We start from the raw sequence: 17482 nt of genomic DNA on the forward strand, positions 1-17482 counted from the left end.
GATAATAAAAATTCTGTCATAATATATATATATCATATAGTAACATTAATTAATTGGCTCTCTAAAATACAACACATTGGCACATCAACGAGGCAACAATGATCAACATTTTTCACGATAACATGAACGTAACTTGTGTCCCTACGTATTTCATTCTTATGTGAATATATAATATGTCTTTTTACATTATACAATCAACGAATAGTACATAGATAGACCTACATTATTCGAATTCATACCAGCTCAAGCTCGTACATTCTTAGTATGTACGTATAAGTATATAATGTCAAACACTGAAATACAATTATTGTATATTCCTATTGCGACCATACATCAATCTTTAATTATTCTTCTTCCCCTTATTACTTTAAATCATGCTTCATTCGACGCCGCTACTGCTTTTCATTAAACCAGATCACATAGACCACGAAACTTATATGCATGGGTACTATTCGCGAAGTTACAAAATTTTAAGATTTTTCAAATATCCCTCCTTAGTAACAACGTATTTTCTTTTAAAACGGAAACTCACCAGTCTTGAATCTTGAACAGGTTATCAATTCCATTTAAGACTGGAATGAAATGGTCATTATCTATGATAAAAATGCCAACTATCGCGAATCGTACAATGCGCATAACTGCCATTTTCCGTATATTTAATTCAAATATCAGATCTACCATTAGTTCTCCATAAAAGATGCATATGATCAATCGGTAACTTCATTAACATCTCATTACAACGAAACACATTGAAATGCCTTAAACTTTTAATAGGAGCCGGATTATTTCCATCGCTTAAAAATTTTCTTCGAATCGTATCCTGTGCTCATTGTACTAACAGTTGCCCTTTTCAACCTTATTCATTTTCACGTTACATTATCACTATCTTTATATATAAATAATGGCTCTGGCACCTTTTTGTATAAAATTTTTTATCTAAATATCATGCTACTGTAATCATACCTATCATTATTATTACTATTAATATAGCGATTGATGTTATTGTTGTTTTCGTCGCCCATGTTAGTGAAATTATTCGTTCCAAATCTAAAGCGACATTCGATCGCTATACCGGAATATTGGCTGTACTAATATGATTTTTTAGCATACATTGTGTACGACCGTTCAATATATATAACGATAACATTGTTATAAAAAGGCTTCTCCCAAGGTGATAAATATTGTTCATTATTTTGAACATGAATCGCCGCACATGTTCGTTGGAAGAATCAATATTCTTCATCGCTTGACTGTGTATTATAAGCAACCTGTTCGTGCCACCAGTCTCTTACCTCTACCATTATGCTAGAAAATTTAGGCATGGCAGCTTTATTATTCTGAACATCCTTCGGTTGCCTATTTTGTTCTGCTCCCTCGGTAACATGTGGTAAATTATTTTTCACTACGGCTGTAATAGTTGAAACATTATGAGCATTGCGTAACTATCTGATTAATTGGGTTCTTAACTTACGGGGAGGTCTGTTGTTCCTCTTTTTGGCCGCAGCGATTTTTTCTTTATCAGTCCTAACTGTTGCTGGATCAGACAACGTCGGGGCGAGATATTTTCTGCCAGAACCACTACCGATACTGTCAGATCTCGGAAGGACAACGGGCTTCTTGGTCCTATGCCTGAGGCCCTCCCCATCCTACGAGCGAGTGTTGAAAAGTTATATTCATGATTCTGTTGAGATATCGATCGATCATTCCAACCTTTTGTTCCACTTCATCCGCATCTCTGTCTACGCTATTTTCTTTAGTCTTTTCTTCAACGTGGTCTTGCAACGACATGAGTGCATCATTTGTCGCCCTCAAACCAGCGATTAAGCTGTTCTGTTGTTTCTGGAGAAGATTATTTTCACATTAATATTCAGTTCTCAGGGTTTGCCTACAGCTTTATATTTACCCCAACGGCTCTAATTTTTTTCAAACAGCCTTCCAGCCACGTACGAATTGTTTGCTTCGCGACTTCCTCTTCTATAATGTATTCGAATTCTTCTCGTGCCAATAATTCTTCCAATTGCAGAGCCTTCCTAATATCTACCGACCGGTAGGACAGCATACTGAATATAAAAAGCACGTCACAAGATTCAAATAGCGCAACTGAAAAGGTTTAATTACAAACTTAAATCAAAGTCAGGTAATTAACGACCTACTTTATTACGTCGTGAAAAGTGACATCTTCTCCGTTGTGTAATCTCTCCAATTCATAACACATATATTTGAATAAAAGTCTGTCCTTTTGTGGATCTGTTTCCAATCTGCCTTTCAGTAGGCGGAGGATGAATTTCACCTAAAATCAACCTCGTGGTATAATTATTCGTAGTCAACATGAAAAATCGTCACTCTGTTAACACACCCGTCTGACTGGAATAACACCCCTCTGATGTATGTCCACCACGTTCCACGTGTTTTGAAAATTTCTTATGTCTGCATAGGATAACAACGCATCCTCTTCATTCGAATAAAACAATGAAAAGTTCTCCATGATGATAGCTGTGGGATGAAGTACGGTAATATTGAGATATGAAAAAGAAATAGCTGAATGCAATGCTGAAAAGGGAAAAAAAATGTACCAACCCACTAGCAAATTAAGAACTATGTACGTAATAATAACGTAAAATGTGCAAAAGTAAATTAACGAGGCGTGAAAATTGCCGCAATCAGTTTCCCAGTAATTAGCAGCTGGTGTACAATACGGTGGTTGAATCATACAATCGTGCATTATCTTATTCCAATCTTCTCCCGTAACGATTCTGAAGAGCATAGCAACTCCGGTTACCGGGGACTCGAAATTCGCGCGTCTGTAAATGATTTGATCAATCAATTTTTCATTTGAAATTTCCCGAAAGAATATCAGTTGGTCTGTCCTACCTTCCAATTCCCTCGCCGTACTTTACAGTTCCAAAAATGATAGTACCTGCGAGTGCGTAAAAAAATACTAATAGAAACATTCCGAAAATAATGAAAAAACTTTTGCAAACAGATACGCCGACGGTCAACATGAGCATCTTTAGGGTCGTATGCTTTCCAGTGATGGTGAAAAACCTCAAGATGACAACCATGAATCCAATGAAGTAGGACAAATCGTTCTGAAAGTAGTTTTGCGGACATTTTTCATCTGGCTCGATGTAAAATACTCGACTGATGTGATTTAAAACAAACTTGATACCTTTATCATCCAATGAATAATAATCCAAATCACTCCGACAACTGTGACGAGTAAATCATATCTGTTTCTCCTGGACTGCCAGTAACCACGTGGAGTAAAAGCTATATTTTTCATCACGACTTCGACCAGAAATACTAACGTCAAGATTGTCGAAACCGTCGCCAACGCCTCTGTGTGTTCTTCCTCACTCCGCCACTGTCAGGGTGAGGAAAAAAAAACACGTCAGATAATGAATTACACGGATGAATTTAAAATTGAAAATTCGTAATATACTCACGGATACACAAAGCAATCCACTATTGATGAGTACCATTACCGCAATGAATCTTTTGAAATAAATATTTTGGGTAATGTCGTAAATGAAAGCTCTGAATTTTTTTCCGTCCGGCCTAGGAGGGAGGTGCAATGGTTGGGCTATTTTCAATCTCTTTTTCAGATCGCACCTGTAATTCAATTGGTATGTGAGAAAATAAGCATATAAAATGAAATGCAAACGCAACGTTTCAATAAACGGTACAGTCCAATCCTTACCATCGTCGTTGGTCAACCGTCAACAATGCTGTCCCTTTGTTCTCAGAGTAATTCGCAATAACAACGCCAACGAACAAAGTAAGTCCTATCATACATCCGAGAAATATATATATGTGTATATAAATTGCGTGAACCTGAAACCTCAGATATTATTCGGGGAATTCTGCACAGGAAAATTGAATGACCCCTAATATTATATAAAACGAAGTTTGATTATTACAGGTCCAAGCGCCTTGATGAGAACGTCACGAACGTCGAGCCAACCTTTGAAGGAGAGAACTTCAAATAATGCGAGCAGCGCGTCCCCGATATGGTCGAAATTGAACCTTCTGGGATTGGCCCTGGGAACCAAGTTGACAAGATAGCACGTGTCTAGACTTTTTAAATAATTTGATTCAGTTTTCTCCAAGATTGCAGCTCACCAAACACGGGGTACCAATATCGAAGGATAACTCTCGTTTTCCCCTGGCTGCAGTTTCATTTTGGTAACAAAAACTCGTCTCATGAAAACTCCAACGCAGTCTTCCCTCCTCAAAATTGTGGGATCGTTACAGCGGGCCAAACGCCCACCGTATAATTGGACACCGTAACTTGCAAAGACGAACATCAACAGAATGAGGAGAGTTGATACCTAAAAAATTGCGCAAAGGTATAACTTACAGGTACTCAAAATAGAATGATAAAAGTGTTTAAATTTTCAAGTGCTTTTTGTTTTCACTTACCAACAAGATTTCCTTGAAACCTCGACACAATTCGTAGACAACTTTTCTCATGTGGGGGACGAGTGTAAATATTCTCAGAGGTCTGACACAGCGTAATATCATTAATAATTGCGCCCCAGAATTCGGAGCAATGCTTTTTGGCATCCAGCAGAGAAATACCAAGCTCACCTACAAAGAAAAAAATTAAAAATAATGTTCAATAGGTTTGGTAACGAGAACGTACAAAAACTCACCACATAAATGAATACATCGAGGACAGAAGCCACATCTTTGATATAAGCTTTTGGAGTAAAAAATAACCCATCGGCTAAAATTTTTAGGGCAAGTTCGAGACTCATGAATATAACAAAGCCATATTCTGCGATTTGGAGTGCTGGAAATTCCATTACACGATACTTGGGTGTTTCAAACATCATTGAAATGCAGGATAAAGTAGTCGCGCATATCATAACCCAATCCAGGTAGGTTACGAGGCCAAGGAAATTACTGAAAATCACATAATCTTTATTGTTCTGTATCGAACACTGATAAAATCACTTTATTTTCTTGGAGTTACTTACTGCAAACTTTTGTATTGAACTTTTCTTTCCTTTCCGGTGAGAGGATCCTTCAAACGTGCATCGTACCGGGCATAAACCAATAGCTGACAAATCTTTCGAAATTTGCTTTCACGGGGTACGGCAAACAACGGTGTATCAAAAAACGGATGATTTTCTCTGAGATCATCTTCCCGTTGGTTTCTAAACAGTTTTTCACACACGTGTTATGCAGGAATATAATTAAACGTGCGGCAAGTCGAATCTAAGATATGTACCTTCTCATTTCCGCCTGCTGTCTTTTTGCCTGTAATAATTTGATATCCAGATCATGAGGTCTGCTTCTGGAAGAGCTGACTCTATTTATAGCTCCTATATCGCCATTTTCCATCAGATGCTCATACGTTTGTTTCAATTTTATTGATCCACTTCGTACACTCCTTCGAATTGATCTAAGTCAAGTGGAGAAAGCCAACAATCTGGGTGCCATCAAACATAGTAATTATGATTAGCCAGAATTCGAAAGTTACTCACTTTTTTTGGTCTATTCTTAATTGTTTTGCACTACTAACGGTGCCTTGCGGTTTAAGGAGACTTTTTCCAGGCACTGGAATCATTGCTGAATCTCCCAGCATCAATCGTTGATTATTAGAATCACTGACATATAATACAGAACATTAGTTTCGTGATTTTTATAATCGCTGGAGTAATTGGTAACTCACTTGATGATATAGGTAATCGCAGCCTTTCTCAGATTGGTCACTATGTTCCGTACTTTCGGCGGATTGTTAAGAATTTTTACAGGCCTCTGTTTCCGATATACCATTTTCGAATCGAATGTTTCGTTCACTTTTTTAACTCCCTCATTCTCGTCGTCTTCAACTTCAAATATAAATTGCCTCATGAAACTTTCCCTGACCTTGAATCAGTGAAAATTTATGAGATGGAAAATAATTTCTGCGTTTAGCTGCAATAGCGAAACTTTGACACACCTTTGGGAGATTGAAATCTGAGGGTACTTTATGCAGACAAGTCATTTGTGGACTGTCTGGAAATCGTTCAAAAATTCGTAGCCTGAATGGTAGAGTTTCCTTTATCTCAGCACTTTGTTCACGAAACTTGAGCTGCTTCAGCTTTTTTATATCCTCGTCGAGCTCCAAATTATCCAAGATTACAGCGACGAACAAGCTCAACACGATCTTGAAGAATTATTTTTCTTAATAACATTGCCCACATAAATTCTGACATTCAAACAAAAGTTTGGTTTGTATCATTACCAGAGTTACAAATAAATGATATAGGATGAAATAAACTGCAACAAATGGGGCCATAGTTTCATGAGTCCTGAGCATCGTCTCATCCATAACTTCTACCCATGCTTCTTGTGTTAATATTTGGAACATGGACATAAATGCCTGATGTAATTTTGTAGAATTATTTTTCAGAAAACACTAGACGTATAGTATGCACACGACTTAAAGCGTACAATATGATCCTAGAAAGATACATCACCTCAGGGAAGCTTTCAAATTTCGTGAAATCGCAGAGATAACAAAACAACTGCATGGAAATACTAGAAGATATGACCAACAAGCACATAGTGAAAATGATGAGGCTGCCCAATTTTTTTCCAGGTCCGAATATTTTGTACACAAAGTCTTCCAGCATTGGAGAGGCTTTGATTAGCCTGAATACTCTTAGTACCTAAAATTTAAACCAAATTTGATAAATTTGCGTTCATTGCAAGAGAGAACAGTGGCAAGTATACCTGAAAGTATGTAAATCCGGAGAGGTAAAATAGCGGGATGACATGAAGAGTTGTACCAACTGCTAATAATAATTCGAATTTATGAATAGAATGTTTGTAGTACCCTCGGAATCCCAGGCACCAGATTTTGAAAAGTGTTTCGAGGTCCAGAAGTATCGTAAAAACGATCTATAATACAAATGTTAATCACTAATCAAATCGGAATTCAAAAACTGGAAAAACTCCGATCGTTGCACTGACCACACTGACCTCGGCATAATAGTAGTAATGGTAGTATGTATGTCTTGGTCTTTCATCGTGTTTAAAATTCATAGTTGCCGTGGTAATTCCGTTGGCAAGAATGGCAAACATGACAACAGTTCGAAATTGTGGGGACCGTAAAACTGCGTGACAGGAAGGCGATGCCAGGCCAGCGTGCTTATTCTCATCCAAAGTCACAAGTTTCCAGCCATTGTCATCGCCGGTTAGGATCTGGAATTATAATAATACAATCGAATGAGCTATGTTGCAAAATGTTGGTAAATAACGATTGAAGCGGATGGATACACAGGATCCGTAGTTCTCAGAACAAGATGAGTCAAAAATTAACGATAATATCCCAATATTTGCTTGAATTTGTACGGTTTTTTTTCAGAAGTTTTTCGAATAATTCTCAATGATAATTCTAACGTGGTAAATTATTAGAGAAAAGTACGGATCCTGGATAGCCCCACGTCTCTATTGGCATTTTTTGATGAATCTCTGGTGTGCGTTCCAAAAACTTGCTACCCAAACTATAACTGATACATTTTGATTCCTATACCAGAGGCTCAGCAACAATGACTAAAATATGCTAACCTGAGAAGCGGAACTTCCGCTGATATGACCTCGAACGCCCCACATTTGTTGAAATTGGACTCTTATTTCATTGAATGTTTCCGTAATAACGGCAATGAAAACATTCTTAACAAGCCAAGCCAAGAAAAAGATCATTGTACTGAAGTAAAAGGCTGCTCTCCATCCAGGTAAACTATCAATAGCTCGGTACATGATAAAAACCCATCCTTCTTGCGATGCCGCTTGATAGACGGTGAATATACTGGTGGCTAATGAGAAATTTTTTTTATTTTTGTTGGTGGTTATTCAAAATATTCAAGGCTGACAATTAGCTGAGACTCACCAAACTCGTCAAAGCCGTTGAAGCCCATAATGTACCTTGACAGCTCTAATTTCATGCATTTCATTCCTTCAGGACATTGATATCCAGATTCCGGATCAGTAGAGCAGAATGTATCTGGTATAGCTAAACTGTTTATCGTTATGTGGTTTGAATCAGTTGTATTAAGAACACAATGATTTTTCAATTCTCCAAAAAATTGAACTCCCAGTAATCCGTAAAGAGACATAAAGAAAAGGAAGAACAATGTTACATTGTAAATTTGTTGACTTGATCGCCTGAAAATAAATATTTACTAAATATTATATTCACATGTAATGATAATAATTACCAATGCTCGATTGTATATCATCCATTTGTATACTCACTTGAAGATTTGATTTATTCTGGATTTGGGCATAGAGAATTTCAGGAAGACACGTAAAAATCGAATCATGATCAACGGTCTTGGAGCTCGGAGAATGGAAGCATAACTAAATCGTAACACTAAACCCAACATTTCAAACATTTGCAGTATAACGGACAACCACAAAAATAACACCATACTCGCATCAAATTGGCACCAATGATCTTTCAAGTAAGGCACTTCTCCCTGAAAAAAATTAAGTGCAACTTATTTATGTTGAACTGCTTCCAGGCAATTTTTTACACTATAAACATATAACAACAATAGAAAATCATCGTTGTTATTATGGTTGTTGTTAAGTATTATTATAGTCATTTTGGCTGTAAACGCCTGAGTTTTTCTACAATAAGCTGCCAATCAAAATCAATGTACGCATGCATTAAGAAAACTATTTTTTGTTACAATAAATTATAGATGCTTTGCCCGCAACAAGATTTTTATTTTCATTCATATCAAGCAGTTGATCAGTTGTGCTTTGCATGTGAAGAAAAATTGTCAATTGGAACCCTGTTGCGTACATCTCGATAATCTATAATACACCACCACATCCATACAAAAACACGAGACGACATTTATAATAGTGGTAATAAAAAATGTCGCTCACAGTCGTTCTGACCTTCAGTATGCCACGAATGTGCATCTTGGCAATCATCTCGGCAGTAAAAAGAAATGTGACCACCAAATCGCACACAAAGGTGACATACTGCAGTGGAGGTACCTTCTCGAAAGTTTTTGGTGTATTCAGACAAACAGAGGCTAGCGATACTAGAGCGCAAAACCTCATAAGTCTTCGCACCCATAGCTACAAAATTTTATGGTGAAATAAGCAGTGCTATCATTGTGAGTATACTCATATATGGATACATGGTTATATCTGGCTAGATAAGAAACAATATCAATTGTTGTTCATTCTGTATTACCTTGTTGACCCATTCGATATCAGCACTTTCATTTAGACACTCTTCTGGCCCGTAATCAGCTAGGACAGGCTCTCCTTTGAGGCTCTGCTTCCTCCCCAACATCATTATGGGGATTATGTTCGCAATGGTGAAGCCTATTGAATAAGTTTATTTTTGACTTTTTGAACTTTCAATCAGGCATGAAATACAGATGCGTTTACATTAAATAATTTATACATATGTAAAACTTGACAGTTTGTTCTTTTGGCGATTCACAAAACAGATGTTGATAGAATATTTAGTCAGGAGACATTGATAGTACCAACAAATAACTGAAATTCAAAATCAGATGTAATTTAAGAATGACAAAAACACCGACAGGCACAACACTCAGCAGCAGGTATACACCAAGCATCTATACTCACGTGGGAATCTAATTTCACCGCTATTATTGTCAAAACATTAGCTGAAAATTATTTCAAAAACATAAGCTGTTTAAATATTTTTTTTTTACATCTTCTAGAGGGGTATGGTCTATATACAGGAATACAACAAATCGAATCAATTTGTTCGTTGAAGATTGGATTATTTTGTTTTGCGTTATTGGGGTGAGGGGTCATTAATATTTTTCTTTTCGGCATTGTTGATGATTGTTTCTATTCTGCCGGTTTTTTTTTTACCTCAATTCGTAGGTAGAGAGGTAAATACTAAACACAAAACGTGAACGATCGAAAATCTAGACACATCTTTGACACATTATGGATAAGATCAGGATGTTCACTCGGTCAGTTCATTTTAATGGGAAATCTATTTCTCTTACCGTTCTTGTAGCGATTCGGCCAACCAATAATTCTGCCTTTACGGCAAATCGTATAAACTACATTTTGTATATAATAAGAGTAATGGTCAACATTTAATAAACATTTTAATAACAACAAGGTGGTGGCATGGCAGATTTCGTGGGGCAGGTAGGTACAGCCTAACCAGCTGATGCTGGGCATGAGCAGTCAGCGCACGGTCAGCGCCAGTGGCAAAAAAATCAATGTTACCAGTTACTACCCTTTTCTCGTTGGTTCTTCCGCCGTACTTCCGGCTGATACGAAGTGAACAGGAAGTCTGTCAAGTGGTGTGAAATTCGATGGCAATCATTAATATAATACAATAATACAGTACAAATTCCTGACTCTTCACTCGTTGAGGATCGGCAACTGCTGCATGCTTATTGTTAGCGTGTGTATTGCCAGACATGTCCCACATCGGCGGAATCGATGATTTTTGCTCCATACGTCAATTAGAGTTGAGGTGTGGCGGAATGGTCAAAGGAATATTTGAACAAGACTCATTGCAAGAATGAGAACAAAAAGGTGCGTAAATTACATGGCGCGTGTTAGAATGATTATTCATCGGCTTCAAGTCGTTTAGCAGCTGCGATCATTCTGCTGAATTCCGAACTTGGATTTGCTAGTAAAATGAGTGGGGTATCAAATTCGAGTACCTCACCATGGTCCATGACGAGGATTCGGTCAGACGACGTAACAGTCTGGAGTCTATGTGCTATCGTGAGAACTGTGCAATTGACGAATTCTTGCTGTATTGTGTTCTGAACTGCCACCTCCGTTTCTCGATCCACAGCGGCAGTCGCCTCATCAAGGACCAAAATCTGGAGTAGTTTTGATGTTTACCATCGTGTGTAACGAGGTGTTCTGCAATGGAGAAAAAACGAGAAAACGCACCTTGGAGTTTCTGAGCAAAGCTCTAGCCAGACAGAGTAGCTGTCGTTCTCCCACGCTCAAGTTGTCCCCGCCAAATCCAACTGAAGCGTCGAGATGCCCAGTCAATGATTGCACTCTTGATTTCAGTTGGGTCTTTTCCAGTGCTTCCCAAACTTCTGCGTCGGTGTGATTCTTGAAAGGATCTAGATTTGACCTAAAAGTACCATACAGTAGACTGAGTATTTCTTTTTATGAATTATCAGTGAAAAAATTACTCTACTGGAGTATCAAATCACACCTTATGGTCCCACTGAATAATACCGGATCTTGCGGGATTATCGACAGCTTCCTTCTCAGCTCTGAAAGACTTATTTTAGATATATCAACGTTGTCTATTTCTATTGTACCTTCTGTCAACTCGACTAGCCTATATAATGCAACCGTTAAGGAAGTCTTCCCAGCTCCTGTCCGTCCAATGATACCTAGGAGATGAATCTTCCATATTATTCAATATGATTTGGTGGAACAAAATGGCTATAATTTTAGAAGAACTCAAACCATCTTACCAATTTTTTCTCCAGGTCTGAAGAACATTGAAATGTTTTTGAGTATGAGGGGAGTTCCAGCTCTGTATGCTAGGCTGACGTTTTTGAAATTTATCTTTGCTGCTACTGGCCAAGTGGATGGTGGTTTGAATGAAATCTGTCTGTCACTGCCTTCGGTTTCTAGAGTCTGAAACGCGTAATGTTTCGAAATGATCATCAGAAGACAACATATTAATATCTGAATCAAATGCCATGCGGGAAAATCTTCGATAACTTTCAGCCGTGATCGGAGAGTTACCTTAATATTAGAATACATTCTTTCTACACTGATAAACCGAACTTCAGCTTCTGAAACCATTCTTAAAGTATACTGGAATACTCCCGAAATGTGAAACGAGTATGATATAGCCAAGCCAGCCAACGCCGCTGGCACTCGATCGTGTAAGCCAACGACCAAAAATGCGGTGATAGCCGTGATTACTACTGCTAATAAGTCAACGCGGATCCCCAGCCATCTTATGCATGCCTGCCACATGAAGGTACATTTCCCATTTTCGTCGAATGCACGAGTGAATCTGAAGATGTGTCATGAAAATGAATCAGTTCAACCTTTTCTAGTAATTGGAAAACTTCTAGAGTATTGATTATGCTCTTACTTTGCCTTAAAATCATCCTCTGCTCCAAAAGCATGGATTGTGCTGATCCCTTCAACCGTCGTCATGAGCAGGCTGAGGACCGGTGCACGAGATATGTTACTCATTCGTGTTAGATCCCTGATGGCTACTCTAAATCATAACAAAAGAAATATAGTTAATTAATAAAGCGTAATCCGATGAAGTTGGAAGTAACTTCTGATTGTTGACTTGCTCAACATACTTACTGGGATATTTTACTGATGTAGTAATAAACAAAGCCGAGAAAGCACATTGGAAGAACAAACCAAGGGAATACAATGCATATTACGAGTACAGCAAATATCAGTGTGAATGCGCCTTGCAAAACACACGTCAGAGCATAGGGAAGACGATTGTCCACTGAAAAGAAAATCCGAATGATTTTTCGTTGAGTATTTCCAAGAAAAATTTGTATTAACAGAGCCAGTGTTGGCGAACCTTCGTCCATGTCTCTGCTAAAGAAATGTTGGATCCTGCCGATCGGGGTAGTCTCAAAAAACCTCATTGGGCTGGCAATAATTTTCTTGAATAAATCATTGTGCACTTGAGTCGATGCTCTAAAGCATGCTTTGGTAAAAATGGTGGCGCGTAACAAGCTTGTTAATAATAAAACACCGATTGACCCAGCATAGATCCCTCGGTAATACTCGAAGTCAGGATTATCCATTATGTTATCAGAAACTACAGTTTCGTTGTTTCCTCCGATCGTTGCATTCTAGAAAAAAATGTGGTCATATTTTTGTTTCTATTCAGCTCGAGTAGGTAAATCACAAGACTTACGCCCCCTCCAGCATTTATCCATAATGCCAGCCACCAAGAACTAAACGCTGACATTCCAACGGATAGAAGAAATGCGGAGATTACTAGGAAGCAAGAAAGATAGCCCCCGATAGCCAGAATGTAAGTGTGGTATGTATCCGCTTTTATGGTTCCTTGGTGGAGTTTTTCATTAATAATCAAGGATGCGTCTGTAATGAGTGGTTCCAGTTAGAGGTGTGTTAGTGAAATGGCAATGAAAAGTCATTACCTGGGGTATCAGATTTTTCAACTTGTTTTTTTTTGTTCTGGAAATTAGTGCTGGCTGTCTGACTAGGTCGTGCTTTGTTAGGTAATGGAATCCGTTCGACCGATTGCAAATGATCTTTAGGATGATGGCTGGAACAAATAATTTTGAGTAGGCTTAATCCCTTTTTGTATGTGGCGTGAATTTTGATAGCATATAGAATGGAGACCCATTCTCACTCATTGTCTGGATTCTGTATTTTGTTCTCATTGTCCGCTGAGACGGCTGCTACCATGGATGCATATTGATTGTCAAGTTTGATCAGGTCATTATGATCCCCGTGTTCAATTATCCTGCCATTTTGCATCATGTAAATTTCATCGCATCGCATCAAATACTGGAAGAGAACAAGAATGCGTCTGAAGGGTGTTGCAGAATTATTCTCAATACCTCATATGAAATTGTACATTCAACAGTACCTGAATTTGATGTGTGACAAAAATCACAGTTTTGCCTTTCAGAGCTCCAAGAATAAGGTTATCGAAGATGAAAGACCCGACCAGGGAGTCAACGGCACTCAATGGATCATCCAGAAAGTAAATATCCCTGAAAGTCACCGAAATGTCTAGAGAGCTCTTAACTACTGACCCAATTTTCCACTATAAATAGAGGAAAGAACACGTTTGACCACCAGGTGAACTGGACCGCTCTGTAAGAAAGTATAGGTCAAGTAATGTACTTCGGTCGAATTCATCTGGTGGTCTAATAGACCCCCCTACTTTTGCTCCAGTCAAAATTGTGACTCCTTGTTAGTAGTACCTATTTGCGTAAAGTGCCCTAGCCAATGCAACTCGCTGCTTCTGACCACCGGACAGGTTGATTCCCTTCTCGCCAATTTCCGTTAAATCTCCCGCAGGCATCATGTCAATGTCAGGGTTTAGGTTGGATGCATAGATAACTTTTTCATACAAACTATGATCGTATTGTTCACCAAACAAAATGTTTTCTCTCAAGGTGTTGTTTGTTATCCAAGCCTGCTGACTGACAAAGGCACAAGAGCCATCCCTCAACACCTGCCCCTCAGATATTTGAAGTTGACCGAGTGCAGCGAGAATTAGGCTGGACTTTCCGCTTCCGACTTGCCCGCAAATTCCAATCAATTGACCTTTAGGTATCTCAATGGATATATCAAACAAAACTTCAGCAAATTCAGAACCTTCTGGTGGCTTATTTAATTTGTCTGTTTCACTTTTCTCCACTGGTCTCGGTGGTCCATTGTTTCTGTAATAGTAAAGTTCTGTTCATCTAATAATTCACAACTCCTGAAGTTAACTAATTCTCGTCATTTACCGCTTCACCATCCTTGAATCAGATTTATTATATTCCTGGTCATTCCGGGTGTTGCGCGAAAAAGTCCCATGAATTATTGCAATCGCCTGAGATTTAATGATCGGTTTTGAAATTTTACAGTTGCCTTCTTCAAGAAGTAGAATACTCTGTACAGCAATGTTGAAAAATGAGTATCAGAACACATTATCCTATAAGGCTTAAAAATAATTTGAGATCACGAACCTTTACTCTGTTGAAGGATATGCCTGCTGCTACAATACACTCTATTCCGTATTGAAAAACATTGAGCGAAATGCGAAATCGAGAATCCAGAAGAGATACGTATGGGAATACCTGCAGAGAAAGCCAAAAAAGCAATTTACTTACCACAGTTATAGTTTTGGAATCTGTATTTTTCTATACTTTTTAACACCGGGTATTCACCTGTGCCGCCGTCAAATTGTTGCCGGCGGATATGTGTGCAAGACACGATACAATTATCGATGCAATCGGCACTGCCGGTGCGAAAGCGACGCTGAAACTCTGACAATACGTACTCTTCAGAAGAAGATCCTCCTCTTTTTTTCTCACGTCTGTTTTGAAATCATATAGATGACATTAATCAAATTTCAAGATTCACCACCAAAACAAAGTCCATAAGTGTTTAGACATACCTAGTAGATCTTTACAAAATCGATTCTCCCATGCGTACATTTTAATTAATTTTATGCAGTTCAAGATCTCATTAGTCAGTCTTATTCTTTTGTCCGATGCTTGACGAGCCTCGTTTTGGTAATATCCGGCCAGGCGAGATACCACGAGCTGAACATATTATTATAGAATCAACATTAGCTACAATATCGGATCCTTTCTTTAATTATTTTACCTGTATGGGATAATATAGAATTAACACAATGACTCCAGTGATGGCCATAGGGCTCATGAATTTCCATAAATAATATATTCCCCAGATCGTTGTGATCGGTGCACTGACTATTGTTGGTCCATGTAGAATCAGTTCTCCAAACCTTTGGGTGTCGTTTGAACAAATGTTGATCACCTGTTACAAACAATCTGCTATACATACATACGTATAGTTGTGTACACGTCGATTAGCAAATTATTCATCAACACCCACCTCTCCGATGCTCTTACTCCCTAGATTGTTGACTCGAATCACTTTCCTATACATCAGGGTCATACACGCTGCCTTTAATCTTACTCCAGTTCTAATATTCATCCCGATTTGCAGTGCGTAAAACATCAGGCGGCCCAGTTCAACCAAAATAAGCATTAATGCCCAATAAAGACCCACCGAATAATCGGCTTCTTTAGATTCAACGTAAAGCAGTAGATTTTGCATAATCACAGTCTGGCGATTGATAACGTATTAGAATAAAAAATATTTTGACTGTGCAGTACGATGTAGTGACAGATATGGTGTAGTGTTTGATAACTCACAGCGCTTACAAATCCCAATGCAAGATTTAGAATGAATGCTGCATTCGCTAGTAGGATTCGCGTTCGACAGAATCTCCAAGCCACCCACGAAAAAGACGATTTTTCTGGTCCTTTTTTAGCCAGCTCATCCATCCATAATAATTCTATTCTGATAAAAACCCGAAAAAGGATAATAATGATATGAACAATTTACATAGTCTCCTTTGATCCACCAATAGACATAGGTATGTATCAAATAGTTACCTGTCTGCGTTGTAGTCGCAAGAGTCATATTGAGACATGTTTGGCAACTCATTGATATTTATTCCGGTTTTGTAGGCCTTGTATGATAATTTGGCAATCCACGAAAAAGAAAGAGTAGAAAAAAATCCAGCACCATCAACAGGAGAGATATTTTTATTCCTGGAATTAATTGGGTAGGTAATTTGTGGCCTTTACTTATCTCAATACCTACTATAATTTACCCTCGAGTCGGGCGAATCGGTATTAGAATTTTCATGGCATCTTTGTATCGCTGCACACCTCTTCTCGGCACGTATGTTCCGGGATGTCCTCGTTCAACTGATCGGAGAGGGCTCTTCTCAACCATATTTTTGAATCTGTTTTGGAATTTATTTTTGTGGTTTAAAGTAAATTCAAAAAATGGTGAGGACCGATACTAAGAGTTTGATGTAATTGATTCTCACCCTGCTGAATTTTCATCACAAGCCAGGTGTCCGTTGTCATCCTTCTGGGATTCGCAACTTCTATTATTCCTGGGCTCCTCATCCATCCTCTGTTCATGAATTCAACCAACTACAGAATGTGGCACTCGATTGAATTCTTTTCAAGTAGTAAATCAAGATAAGTACACATTCGTATGATTGATTGTAAGAGACAAGCTCTGACTTAACACGATTACTATTACGGTCAGAACAGTCTAGAGTTCCGTTGCATTATTTTATTATGTACACAATTGTATTATTGATAAGATAGCGTCAAGAGGACGTTATCTCGTTCGAGTTGATTTTACAAATTGTCATAAACGTGCCTGGAAAAATGATGATTTTAATGTCTAGCAGCAGATAGTTGCATGCTGCTCAAATATCGGACGCGACTCACAATCAGATAAAAACATGTGTACATACATAGATATGTGAAAATTCATACGCTGATTTGTAAACGTAGATCAACATTTTAGGGGATTGACAGAGTAGAAGTCGCTAGAAATTAGTCTGAATAAACCGTAAGACAGAAGCAAAATTATTCTACTCAAATGAATTCAAACGTTTGAGGAATATTGAGATTCGATGGAACTTTTTTTTATTAGTAGCTATTACTGCCTCTTCTATACCATGAGTACCATTTTGTATTCATATCCCATTGTTCGCAGAATTAGATGATCTTTCTCAACAGATATTCAAATTTCAACAATAAAATGTAACGTCGTCGAACGGCGTCAATCTTCAGTCAACAATTAAACCGTCAAACAAAAGCACGTTACATTTATTCTACGGAAGCAGGTTCAAATCCATGCCAACCGCGTTTTGTTGTCGAGCATCATATCCCTAGTGACACCCAGCGTCATTTAA

The 17482-nt window shown here is 38.2% G+C and overlaps 2 protein-coding genes across 9 annotated transcripts; both read right to left on the reverse strand.

The window, feature by feature from the left end:
• Positions 1-19: 19 nt before the first annotated feature.
• On the reverse strand, positions 20-10193 carry LOC105683234 (sodium leak channel NALCN). Of its 8 annotated transcripts, XM_048658107.1 has the most exons (31): positions 10008-10130; positions 9613-9653; positions 9209-9342; positions 8893-9090; positions 8251-8474; positions 7886-8160; positions 7564-7811; positions 6967-7197; positions 6727-6894; positions 6471-6662; positions 6236-6373; positions 5951-6157; positions 5681-5877; positions 5493-5615; positions 5237-5410; positions 4983-5162; positions 4656-4908; positions 4423-4590; positions 4123-4331; positions 3921-4041; positions 3701-3834; positions 3447-3612; positions 3170-3364; positions 2872-3089; positions 2578-2801; positions 2357-2493; positions 2154-2290; positions 1904-2060; positions 1711-1839; positions 1472-1646; positions 20-1408 (listed from the first exon to the last, which is right to left on the reverse strand). In XM_048658107.1, the coding sequence occupies exons 3-31, from the start codon at positions 9311-9313 to the stop codon at positions 1230-1232; spliced, it is 5262 nt and encodes a 1753-aa protein (XP_048514064.1). In that variant the 5' UTR covers positions 9314-9342; positions 9613-9653; positions 10008-10130; the 3' UTR covers positions 20-1229. The 8 variants fall into 8 exon arrangements, with proteins under 8 accessions (XP_048514064.1, XP_012251114.1, XP_048514060.1 ...); XM_012395691.3 differs by lacking the exon at positions 9613-9653 and having other exon boundaries at positions 6976-7197; positions 8905-9090; positions 10008-10193; XM_048658103.1 differs by lacking the exon at positions 9613-9653 and having other exon boundaries at positions 8905-9090; positions 10008-10193.
• Positions 10094-17396, reverse strand: LOC105683235 (ATP-binding cassette sub-family C member 5-like). Its single transcript, XM_012395693.3, has 23 exons — positions 16598-17396; positions 16376-16510; positions 16155-16313; positions 15912-16059; positions 15589-15822; positions 15337-15510; positions 15125-15272; positions 14895-15043; positions 14694-14804; positions 14472-14617; positions 13941-14402; positions 13601-13727; positions 13361-13518; positions 13146-13273; positions 12899-13086; positions 12557-12833; positions 12325-12478; positions 12101-12229; positions 11743-12019; positions 11466-11631; positions 11198-11381; positions 10921-11113; positions 10094-10847 (listed from the first exon to the last, which is right to left on the reverse strand). The coding sequence occupies exons 1-23, from the start codon at positions 16681-16683 to the stop codon at positions 10584-10586; spliced, it is 4197 nt and encodes a 1398-aa protein (XP_012251116.2). The 5' UTR covers positions 16684-17396; the 3' UTR covers positions 10094-10583.
• Positions 17397-17482: the final 86 nt, after the last annotated feature.

This window comes from Athalia rosae, chromosome 7 (assembly GCF_917208135.1).
Source record: "Athalia rosae chromosome 7, iyAthRosa1.1, whole genome shotgun sequence".
NCBI classification, from domain to species: domain Eukaryota; kingdom Metazoa; phylum Arthropoda; class Insecta; order Hymenoptera; family Athaliidae; genus Athalia; species Athalia rosae.